Source organism: Cheilinus undulatus, linkage group 11 (genome assembly GCF_018320785.1).
Source record: "Cheilinus undulatus linkage group 11, ASM1832078v1, whole genome shotgun sequence".
Lineage (NCBI taxonomy): Eukaryota > Metazoa > Chordata > Actinopteri > Labriformes > Labridae > Cheilinus > Cheilinus undulatus.
Window position 1 is genome coordinate 42162277 of NC_054875.1, and position 12425 is coordinate 42174701.

Here is a 12425-nt window from a genome sequence, read left to right on the forward strand (position 1 = left end):
ATTTTATATGCTTAGATAGCTTGGCGAAGAATACAAACTGACTGTTAGGGATTGACATTTCCAAATTTCTGCACATTTTATACATTCATGTTTTCCTTTCCTATTATTTCTTTTAGTATGTGAATGTCCTGGTGATTTTGAAGTGGTCTAGTATTATTGTTGTGGTGTTTTTGTGAATGTTTGTACAGCACTTTGGTCAGATTTTGTTATTTTAATTTGGTGTCCTGAATAAATTTAGATCAGATTGGGTTAGACACTGAAGATTTGAAACCGTATTTTAAAAATCATAATGTACTGTGATAAAAACTGAATGCAATGCAGAGTAAACAGTTACAAATGCATTAAAAAATGGATGCTATATTCTCTGATTCTTATTCTCCTGCAGCTGCTTTCTCAGCGTTTCATCTCTTATGGTCCTGATGTTGTGCTGCCAGGAGCTAAACCCATTTCAGTCGATGCTTTTATCTGTTTTTGATCACTTCTGTCCACAGCGCTGACCCTGCAGCGTCTCAGGATATCCATCTAATCTAAGCCTCCCTCCTTCTCCCTCTCTCTCTGTAGACGGTGGTTTTCCATACAGAACAGCCAGCTGGTCTACCAGAAGAAGCTCAAGGTGAGTTTATATACCGTGTCCTCCAGCTATCAGCTCTCCCCTGAGGTAAAGAGGGCTCTAAGAGGTTAAGTGCACTCTAATGGGGGAGTATGTTGGATGTATTTTATGAGTTACTGCGATCTTCTCTGACATCCATCACCACTCAGCGGCTGCTTGTTTGTGAGATCTCTTCTGGTATTCAAGTGCTCAACCTGGCACCGACTCAGGTCATTTTCAATTCTCTGCATGGCATCACGCCGTGTAAATATCTCATGGTTAGCTTATTCTAGGCTTCTGGGGTAAAATGCCTTATCAAAGAGGAACAGCTGGGTGGTGTTTTTGTTGTGCTTGGTATTTTGATGAGCGTAGAAATGAGAGGTTGTTTGTGTGTTTGCAGGATTCTCTGACCGTGGTGGTGGAGGACCTCCGGCTGTGCTCTGTTAAACCGTGTGAGGACATCGAGAGGAGGTTCTGCTTTGAGGTCGTCTCTCCCTTCAAGTAAGACTTAAATACGGAATAGATTACCATGAAACTGGGTTCAAAAATTCATGTTACCCAGAGGTGGAAGTGCAAGTCTTTAAAGATGCCTTTACTTCACATGTGGCCCATAACCAGGTCAAATAAAAATGTCTTTATTACAGTTATTTTTAGCTGAATAGTCTCAAAATTGGGATCCCTGACAAAATAGAACAACAAAATCTGATTACATTTTTTAACACAGTTTTGACAAACAGCCTTGTTTTTTTATACTTACTTTATTTTACTTTGCACCCAAAAGCACAATTATTTCACCAAAAAAATGCCAGGGTCTAAATTACTAGCCACCTTTAGAATTGACTTTTTTGAGCCATAGCACAAACCACTGTTGTGCAAATGTGTGCTTTGGCTTTGCAATGCTCAAAGCTTGTAAAACTGAGTTAAAACTGAGGTTTTTTCTCATTTTCATCCAGCATAAGAGCTTCAGTAAGGGTTTAAGCAGTCACTGCGAAAGCATCATGGCAAAAACAAATCAGTTTAGATGAGATAAAATAATTTTTGATGCGCTCAAAGCAGGAGAAGGACACACAAAGTTACCACAGCGTTTCCAAGTGTCAAGAACTTAAGCAAGAAGTATCATCAAGAAAGTCAAAGAGAGCCACACAGAACAGAACAAGCCTGGCAGAGGTAGGAAGAGAAAGATTTCGAAAACTCTGGAAAGAAAACTAGTGAGAGATGTGTCTAAAGACCCCAGAACAACTGCCAAGAAACTCGCTAAGGACTTAACCAAATCTGGCATTGTAGTCTCAAAGAAGACCATCACTTAGAGCCCTGTACAGGAATTGTCAAAATAAAAAAGCACTTCTGCAGAAGTGACATTTCAAGCCAGACTAAAGTCTGCTAAGGACAACCTGGAGAAAGATTGTGCAAACTGGAAGTGTGCCCTTTGGTCAGATAAGACCAAACTAGATCTCTCTGGCTGTAGAGACATCGCTCAAGTTTGGAGAAAGAAAAAGAACACTGTCCCAGCAGTGATTGGGATGCTTCAGTGTCTGGAACTGGGAATCTCAATATGGAATCATGACCAAAGGAGGCTCTGTGACGGTTTTAAAAGAAAACCTCAAGCAGTCAGCAGCAAGACTTGGCACAATACTACTGGTAGCATTGTGCCAGAGGACCATCACAACTGGAGGAGCTTGAGGAATCTAAGACTTGTTGGAAACTAAAACAGTCTACTGCAGGCTGTTATCCAGCAAAAAGGAGACATTTAGCGACTATTAGCATCCTGGGGGCTAATAATTTGAACCTGGTAATTTTTGGTTTTAGTGAAATGATTGTTCCGTGCATAAATAAAATAATATAGGCATTAATATAGGCATAAAAAATGCTGATGAGGACTAATAATTTAAAATCGGTTTGTTGTATCTGCTGCTTGTGAAGCATTTTGTAACTGTGTTTTGAAAAGTGCTCTGTAAATTAAGATTATTTTTATGTATAGTATTAAAATCATTTAGTCCTCATCTGTGTATGTAGTCAACTACAAACAAATATTTGGTTGGATAAAACATTTTTTGTTATCCTTTATAAAGCTTGGACAGTACTTGAGATCTTGATGATAGGTACATTATGGTTTGATAGCTAACATGACTTTGTTTAACAGGAGCTGTATGCTTCAGGCTGAGTCTGAAAAACTAAGACAAGCATGGATTCAGGCTGTTCAAGCTAGCATTGCCTCAGCCTACAGAGAGAGCCCAGACACGTACTACATAGAGGTGAGTCACGTTACAGAAACCTTTTCCTGAATAGTTCTACCGTTGTAAAAACCACACAATTTATTTATTCTCCTGTGTGATTGTTAAATCAACTTATCATGCCTATGTGATGAAAGCTAAAAACATCAGCTTATAATTTAATCTTATAAAAATAACCAGAATAAGGTGACACATTTGTGACACAAAAAATATTTATTTTTTCTTTTCTTTTTCTCTATTTAGCATCTGGACAGAACAGCGTCTCCGTCCACCAGCAGTATAGATTCAGCCAGTGAGCCACGGGAGCGCATCATTCGAGGAGAGACCATTTTGCAGAGGATCCAGTGTCTTCCCGGCAATGAGCAGTGCTGTGACTGCGGACAGGCCGACCCTCGCTGGGCCTCCATTAACCTGGGCATCCTGCTGTGCATAGAGTGCTCAGGCATCCACAGGTATTTTTTCTACAACATTATTTCTACCTTTTAGATGAGTCAGATACTGCACATATACAGTAAAGACTCTGAAACATTACTGGTGGTGTAGTCACAATATGAATTGAGATGTTTCATTGTACATGTTTGTGTAATTTTAGGTCTGAAGGGGTTATTTTCCTAAGACAGTTCAAAAACAACACTTGTTAACAATGCCAGCCTTTCTCAGTAGAAACCAACTGGTTTTGTTTTGTTTTTTTATCCAATAAGGTAACCCTTTTTGCTTCCAGAGCAGCAACTTATGGTTGTTTTTTAACCAGATAAAATACTTTATTGTGACTAGATGCATACAAAGAATTTTTGTTGACAACAAATCCTGTAGCAATTATGGAAGCACATTTCCGCCACTTAAAAAAAATAAAAATATGAAAGTTAGGCAATTCTAAAAACAAAAGAAGAAGAAGTAGAGGAATCTTAAATCGTAATTATGTAAAAAAGAAATCTTAACAATAAAATAAAAAGCCAAAATTACGAGATAAAAAGTCATAATAATAAGATTTAAAGTCATTATATAGGATAAGGTCATAATCTTTATATTAAATGTCATGATTATGAGATTAAAAACTGATAATATGAGATTATAAATCATATTTATGGGATTAGAAGTCATAATTATAAGATTAAAAGTCATAATTATGAAATTAAAAGATGAAATTACAAGTTAAAAAGTCATTATAAAAAGATTTAAAGTCATAATTATGAGATTAAAAACTGAAATGATGACATATAAAGTTATTATGAGATAAAAGCCAAATTCGTCAATAAAAAGTCATAAATATAAGATTAAAAAAATAATTTATGAGGTAAAAAGTCATAATTATGAGATTAAAAGTTATAATTATGAGAATAAAAGCTGCAATTATGAGATAAAGAGCCAAAATATTCTATAAAAAATCATAATAATGAGATCAAAAGCTGAAATTATTAGATCAGAAAAAAAGTCATAATTATTAGATTAAAAAGTCCCGTCATACGGACAGCATAAGGATGCAGGAACATCAGTGGTGCACATGCATAAAACTAGTGTCATAATTCTGACTTTTGATTTCATTATTTCCATTTATCTCATAATTTCAATTTTTTATCTCATTTTTGTGATTTGCTATCTCATGATTTTTATTTCTTTTAGAATTGTCTAACTTTCAGATTTTTCTCTTTTTAAGTGGCAGAAGTGGGCTTCCATAAACTTGTCCAGCTGTTCTAAAGCAGAAAAATATCTCATGGATTATCATCTGTCAGACTGCCCACATGGAGTAAAGTAACATTCAAAAGCACATCTTTGACTGGCAGAGGATGTTTAGTGAAAGATCAGTCTTTCCTCCACCACTGCCATGTGCTGCGTGTGGTACTGGCACTAAAGACCTCGGTGTCTGCCAGTAGTCCGTTACCTCAGCTCCACTTTGTCCCGCTAGAGGCTCTGAGTGCTGTCTGCCACACACCGCTGAGGAGATTAAAGCACCGTATGCTGCTTATTGGATCAGGCTTTGATTGAGAGTTTCATTGAAGGAAGTGAAGTGAGAAGATAAAGGCGGCGGCAGGGTTGCGGCACACACCATGAACGAGCCATTGAGGAGTTTAATTGGAAAGTGGATATGATGTAATGCTGCTGAATGAAGGTGGCATGCTGCAGATTAAAACAGCCTCTCATCACACTGACCAAAGCAGCATGCTAATGTTTGGTTACATCACAGATAAACAGGAGATTTCAAACTCCTTCTAGGAAACATCCAGAGTTTTGTTTGTGTTTATTTGCAGTTATATCTGCTTATGTAATTCCCAAACCCCCTTCCCTTTGAGTCTGTGTGCTCCCACCTGTTGAATATTCATGCCTCTTATTTGGCCCCGTTCTCTCACAGTGAGATCATACATGGCAGCTTGTTACAATGAAGGGACAAAACACAGTATCACTGTTGCCAGGACACCAGACCGCTTCATTTAGGAACTCGGTGATTTGCATGACATTAGGAGCAACTTTTCTCATTTCCCTTGCGTGATTTTACATCACTCACAGGCAGCTACTCAAACCAAAATACAGCTTCTTACTGACTTTAGATGTTTAAATCAACTGTCTGGTTGTCTTTTGCACTTAATTCGTATGAAAATTACATTATTTTACTTTTATCTCTTAATTCTTGGAACAATAAGACAGCGTGGAGGCATAGTTTTAAAATGTAAATGTCTTTTTTTGTTGCAGGAGTCTCGGGGTTCACTGTTCGAAGGTTCGCTCTCTCACACTGGACTCATGGGAACCAGAACTACTTAAGGTACAGTTTGTCTTAGCAGGGTCAAGTAAAACAGCTCTTAATGCTTTAAAGGAATAGTTGGGAAAGATGCAGTCAGAAGGAACAGGAAAAATTTACTCACATTACTGTAACTGAGCTTTTATTTGTGTTTGTACTTTTATTACTGTTTTTTTTATCGATAGTTTAAATGCAAAAGTGCATTTTAGGGGCAGTTTTGTACTTTGCTACATCTTAAATAGCATCTTTTTTTTAAATTAAAAATCTTGTTGACTTTTTTGTGTTTTTCTTTCATTTTGGATGCACTCATTAACCTCTAGTAGCTATTACAAATATGATTTTACAATAATTGTGGTTGTTTATAGCAGCCTTTCTCAACCAGGGTGCCTTCTAGCATTGTTTGGGTGCCTTCAAAATGGTCAAAAATCAACCAAAAACTTCACTGAATGTGCAGACCTTTATCTGACCCAATGTAAATTATCAAAATTGTGTCATATGCTCTTTTCCTGAACTCAAACGTGCATCAGGGTCGGAAAATGTGTGCCAAAATCAGCCAAAGTGTGTTTTTAGGGTCTACATGACCTCAGTCAATGCATCTAGACTGGGGTGACTTGCAGCGTTAATTTTGTGGACTTAAACTATGAATAAAAAAGTTCGTCTACATTCTTTTTTTCCATGAGAAAGACTAAACTAAGACTAGCCAAAAATAGACCTTTGATGACTAAAACTGGCTAAAAGTTAGTTTATTTTTCGTTGAGATGACTAAAACTAGACTAATGTAATGCAGTTTTTGGCAGACATTCAAAATCCACTATATTTCTCCACTATGAGAAAATCTGTCAATGCATCTGTATCTGTTGGGCCTCTCAGCTGTAGAAAGCAGGGACCCCAGGTTTAGATGGGTGCATAGAACACACTACCATGGTTTGGTACCAAATTCAGGCAAGAGAATAAATGATTGGACTAAAAGTTAAGACCAAACCATGAGGACTTTCTGGGACTAAAACTAGACTAAATGCATAAAGGGTAGAAATAACTAAGTTGTGACTAAAAATAAAAGGCATTTAGTCTAATGACTAGGACTGAGACTAGAATTTAAAATAGCTGTCAAAATTAACACTGGTGACTTGAGATTTTTCACATTTTAAAAGGGTGCCACATCAGGAAAAAGGTTCAGAATCACTGGTTTATAGCATATCTACCTTTAGAATTGATGACGTGATATAGTATTTTTTTATGTTTATATTAGGGATGCAAATTTTGGATATTTGCTGATATCTGACAGGCCGTTTTAGCCGATACTGCATCAATACTTATATCTGAATGTAGCTTAGACCTTAAACTTCAGTCCTTAAAATACACAAGCTAGAGTCTGAGGATGAATAAATTAGCAAATTTCAGTCCTTAAAGCACACTTTAAAGTGTAAGGAATGATAAATACAGAAAAAGACTTCAGCTGAAGTAGGTCTATTGGTCTGGTCTGAAACTAGGGAGAATGTTGTAGGCAAAATATTAGTAGTAAAATTTAGCAGATATCATGCTGATACTGATAATTCACCTTTTAAGCTATTATCTGCCAATGCTGATATCATATTGATAATATCATACATCCCTAGTCTATTTTTATTCATATAAACGCAGAATTTACCACAGCTGTAAGGTGCAGAAAAAGGTTTAAAATGCTCTGTGAAAGTGCTTCAATTTGATCTTTAAAGGTGTAGGACATAGCAGGAATGTAGTGCAAAATCTGCTGTTGTTTTGTACTTTACTTACAAAGGTGTACCTTACTAACTGCACATTCACTATTGGTGGAGAATAAGGAACTAAAGAGGTTGACCTGTTTTTACTGTTTGAGAATAAAGAAGAAAGTTTTGTCTCTTTTATCGTTGATATTATCTATTGTCCCAGAAAGGCAGAGATGCAAGCAAATCACTTTTTTAGGTTTAGGTTTAGGTGAGAGGACTTTTTGGTAAATGTGAGGCTTGCACTTGGCTTCACCAGTACAACAGTGAATATCAAAGAGAGAGCCAAACTCTTTCTATAGCCATCCTACCTGTATGGTATAGATTTTTACTGTGTATATTAATAGATGTATTTATGTTAGGGTGTATGATGAGGAGTGGGTGGGTTCTTGTGAATATTTAATCTGCCATAGTGGGATGCAGGAGCAAAAGTGTAGTAGCCATTGTTTTAATCTGTCCCACATGCCACTGTTGGACCAGGCATAAGAGCCAAGATGCACCTGCCTCTTCAAAAATGAATGATGTTCACTTATCATATTCATTACAGAGGTTAAGAGGTGCTTTAAGGTGAACTTGAGGCTTAGCAAAGCTAGTTTTGACCCCATTTCCAAGTCTTTACTTTAAGCTAAGCCATGCTAATCAGTGCCTGGCTTTAGCTTTGAATAAAATTGTCATCTATGAAATTAATATAGTCTTTTTTATCTCGACTCTTGCTATACAAGTAGAGGAACATTTTCTTAAAATGTTAAACTATTCCTTTATTTTTTAATTTTTGTTTTCTTTGTAGTTGATGTGCGAACTTGGAAACAGTGTCATCAACCACATCTATGAAGGCTCGTACCAGGAACAAGGTCTTAAGAAACCACTACCGTCTAGTTCAAGGTAGGAAACCATAAAATATCTTGACTCTATGATTAAAATCTTGTGGGTTAGATATGTTGCTTTTGATCTACATATCTGTAAATGTTGTGACCTGCAGGCAGGAGAAGGAGGCTTGGATTAAGGCGAAGTACGTAGAGAAGAAATTCCTGAAGAAACTCGGCTCTACGGAGATACTCATAAATGGGGAGAGGAAATCAGAGCGACGGTGGAGCGTGAAGAAATGCCGGAGACACAACAGCGCCACAACAGTACCGAAAACGAGGCGAAGATACCGGCAAGAGCCTGGAAGCACTTCCCCCTCCACCCTCTCTGCAGGTACTGTAGTTCTCTCTCGCCTTTTTAGCCATCCTTTGTTCCCTAAACTTTTAGCCTCCTCAGCCCCAGTTTGTGCCTCTGAGGTGTTAATAATATATGAACGGCCGTGAGCATTTTTCCATTTTGCAGAAATCCAAAAGGGGAAGAGTAGTGCAGAGATTCTGGCCAGAAATAACAGACTGTACCTCCTTAGTCACTTTGAACAACATGAGCTAGATTTTGAAATCAAATTACCAGCTGTATCAGTCCTGATTAGAGTTATTTAATCTGTGAGAGAGATTCAATTAGGCCTAAAGGGGTTAGTTCCAGGCTGGTGTTCACAAAAACTTAATTTTTATGTATTAATTTGACCTTGTTTTTCCACAGCAGCTGCTAAATTCAGACGAGACTCTCTGTTTTGTCCTGATGAGCTGGACTCGCTTTTCTCTTACTTTGACACCGGATCAGGGCCTCGAAGTAAGTAGCTCACTGATCGGTTGCTTGAGTCTTTGTGTTTCTGTAGACGACTCTGCTTTGTTTGTGTGATTCTGCTTCCTTTCAAACTTAACTGATGAGGCAGACAGAGACGGTGGTAACTAATGTGTCCCTGTTCTGGCGTCTCTTGGTCCTGCAGGTCTGAGCAGTGACAGCGGGCTGGGAGGCAGCACAGATGGCAGCACAGACATCCTGGTGTTTGGCTCGGTGGTGGACAGCGTCACAGAGGGTGAGTCCAGGAGAGGAATGTGTCCACAATATTCTAAACATACTGCATACTTGGGTGGTACATAGAATTTAATGGAGGTACGGTTGCATCACAAGTCTTCCTCCCCTGTCCTCAGAGTGTGAGGTGTCAGAGGACTCGAGCGGTGAAGCCGAGCTGGAGGCGGAGCCTGAGACGTCAGACCCAGAGGACATCAGAGACCTTCATCCTGGGGCGCTGCTCTACAAAGCCTCCAAAGCCCGAAACCTTCCCGTCATGGCAGAAGCTCTAGCCCACGGGGCCGATGTCAATTCTGTTAACGATGACGATGAAGGAAAAACACCCCTCATACAGGCTGTGATTGGGGTGAGTCAGTAGAATGAACAAAGCCAAGAATAAGTCATAGTCATTTAGTGCATCTCAGTAATGTTCTACTAGAAAATAAGTTTATCAGAGTCTTAAGTTATCATGTTTGCATGTGGAAGAGTTTTGCAGAATGTGTAAAAATAAGTGTCAGGCTTGCCATAGTGAGTTAAGAGTTTTAAAAGTGAGCCTATGTTAAAAGCCTGTTGCAAGCATTGATTTTAATGTTTGCTGGAATATATAATCACAGAAGAAATCAGTGGGGAAACCTTTTTTGGTGAATTATGGGAAATGTAGTATCCAGTGTTTTAAGGCCTCACCTACAGCAGGGGTCCTCAACTGGTCAAGCCTTAGGACCCACCATCAACTTCTCAATGAAAAATTGTGACCCAAATTTCTGATATTTTTCAACCTATCCAGGTTATTTAATGAAAGAATATCACAGTTTGAACCTCATACAATACAAAACATGTTACAAGTCGAAGAGAGGGGCAAAAAAGCTTGTTTTGAAAGAGTTTTATGCACTTTAGTGCAGTTTGTTTCCAGGAACACCCACTGAGAAGGGCTTTGCCACCCACTTTTAGGTCTGGAGTCGATCCTAGCTGTCATTGGGGGAGAGGTAGGGTACAGTCAAGTCACTGGTCACAAGGGCTGATATTTCAATCAGGAGAGACTTGATACAAGTTTAACAGTAACTTATTGGACAAGTTTAATGAAGGAGAAATGTGCAAAGTCCTTGGCTATTAGACTCCATTGTGATGACTTCATGTATGGCAGGAAAAGGATACCCCTCCATGGAATCTAGACACTGGTGGTGGTTTTGAGAGATGAATCAAATGAGGAGTAGACTTCTAACTGAGAAGCTGGCCCAGGAACCAATGAGGTGGCATGGAATAGTAGGATGAGGTGTGCAGGATGAGATGAGCAGGAGACCTATGATAATCTGGACTGGATGCTGATTAACTGAATGGAGGTGGCTGGGGTGGAGGAGGGTTGCAGCGTCCGCACAGAACAACCGGCTGACTGTGAAAGCGAGAATGCCAGATTAAAAATCTGACAGGTGCACGATGATTGGACAAACAAGGTTGTGGCAAAATCTGATTAGCCGAGTACTTAGGAGAGTGAATGCCCATAATCAGCTGATCACCAGAGCGGGAAGAGAGTGGAAAAGGGGAGATATGAACGAGTGGTGACTAGAGAATGAGCAGAAACAGTCTCCCTGCTTGAACTTTGACTGACAAGTGAGCAGTCCCCCTCAAACCTACGGGCAATTTAGAGTCACCCTTTAACTTGATGAACATGTCTTTGGTCTGTGGGAGGAAGCTGCAGTGAACCTGGCATGCACAGGAAGAACATGCAAGTTCTGCCCAGATAAGATTTAACCCACAAACCTTACTTTGAGGCATAATGAGATAATAACCAGTTAGGCTGATTGTGATAAAACCGGTTCAGTTAGGGCCACATTGTCGAGAAATTGATCATTTGCAGTTATTTATATTTAATGCAGGGGTGTCCAAACTTTTTCCACATACATGAATATATAAGGACTTTAGGGCCACTTTAATATCCACAAGATGAAGTATATGACATTGATAAGGTCAGAAGCAGAATAAAGGAGGAGCTGGGGTGGAGTAAGGTTGTAAGAGCAGCTTGCATAGAGAGTAATAGAGCCTGGCCAGGCAAGAGCAGTTTAAATGAGGTAGGCATGAGAGCAATTGGCCAATAGCATGCTTAGAGCGAATCAGCTGGCCGTCAGTGCAATCAATCATTTCCAGGTTTTTGGGGGGTACCAGTTGGATTTCAGGAGGCCCTTTTTGGCCCTAGCTGCCACTCGCTCAGCCCCTGGGATATTGTTGGTACTGCTATTTTCTGCCAAAATTGATCAGGGAGTTAGAAAATAGATATTATTATTTTGATTGCCAATATTTTTACCATGTAGAGTACTGTCTCAGTTTAGTCACAAAAAAACATCAATTAATTCTTCCTGCTGAGATGTTTATATACAATATTAGCAGTCTTGGATTAGTCTTGGATCTCCCTGCCCTTTCACAAGCCTATGGAAAACATTGAGCAATAACAGTATCCTTCCTGTGCGTACAAGGAAAGCTTGAGGCAAGGAGAGATACAGCAAAAAAAAAAAAAAAAACAGAACAGAGCAGGCATCAATGACATCATAATGACATTTATTAAGTTGGACACAGCCTAATTAAGGAGCAGCGGTAGAAGAGGGCTGCAAAAAGTGGCTTACAAAGAGATCAGCAAAGAAAAGGCAGGCTAGAGCATCTTAAATACTGTTGTGCTAAATTATAGCACTGTTCAAAAGCATAAAATATAGGATTATTTAGGGTTTCGACAAACCCTTTCCTAACAAAACAAAGAAGGCTATGGTGACAAAAAGCCGCTGTAAAATATGAACACACTTTTCATGAATATTTTGTCGTTTCAGTGTTAAACTCTGCACTCTCGCTTTATTTTAGGGTTCGTTGATCGCCTGTGAGTTCCTGCTGCAGAACGCTGCTGACGTCAACCAAAGAGACTCGAGAGGGAGGGGTCCGCTGCATCATGCCACATATCTGGGACACACGGGGTGAGTCATGAGACAGAGAGAGGCATCACTGCAGGCTGAATTTTTAACACGTGTAACCACAACTCATGTAGATTTCTCTTTTAATAAATCGTGCTTTGTTGATGTAACCTTTACAGTTATTATGACCGCCACCAAAAAAAAAGGCAGCTTCAACTGTCAAGTCAGACCATTTCTGCTTCCTGTTTGTTGTCATGGCTTCTGCCTCAAGTTTTACAAATATTTCTGACTCCATTAAGACTCCTGTCACTTATAGATTGATTTTTATTTCCTGACTCACAGGTAGTGGAGGCATTTAGCGCAGATGTA

General features: G+C 39.1%; 1 protein-coding gene across 6 annotated transcripts in view; it reads left to right on the forward strand.

Moving 5' to 3' along the window:
- Window positions 1-12425, forward strand: part of LOC121517425 (arf-GAP with coiled-coil, ANK repeat and PH domain-containing protein 3-like) — a 125120-nt gene that overhangs the window by 100198 nt on the left and 12497 nt on the right. For 2 of the 6 annotated variants that reach the window (XM_041799166.1, XM_041799167.1), the window contains exons 12-22: window positions 562-613; window positions 990-1090; window positions 2730-2841; window positions 3064-3272; window positions 5506-5575; window positions 8081-8175; window positions 8273-8490; window positions 8857-8946; window positions 9095-9193; window positions 9309-9535; window positions 12010-12119. In XM_041799166.1, coding sequence (XP_041655100.1) covers window positions 562-613; window positions 990-1090; window positions 2730-2841; window positions 3064-3272; window positions 5506-5575; window positions 8081-8175; window positions 8273-8490; window positions 8857-8946; window positions 9095-9193; window positions 9309-9535; window positions 12010-12119 — 1383 coding nt within the window. The remainder of the gene's footprint in view (window positions 1-561; window positions 614-989; window positions 1091-2729; window positions 2842-3063; window positions 3273-5505; window positions 5576-8080; window positions 8176-8272; window positions 8491-8856; window positions 8947-9094; window positions 9194-9308; window positions 9536-12009; window positions 12120-12425) is intronic. The other 4 variants (XM_041799169.1, XM_041799170.1, XM_041799168.1 and 1 more) reach the window with 3 other exon arrangements.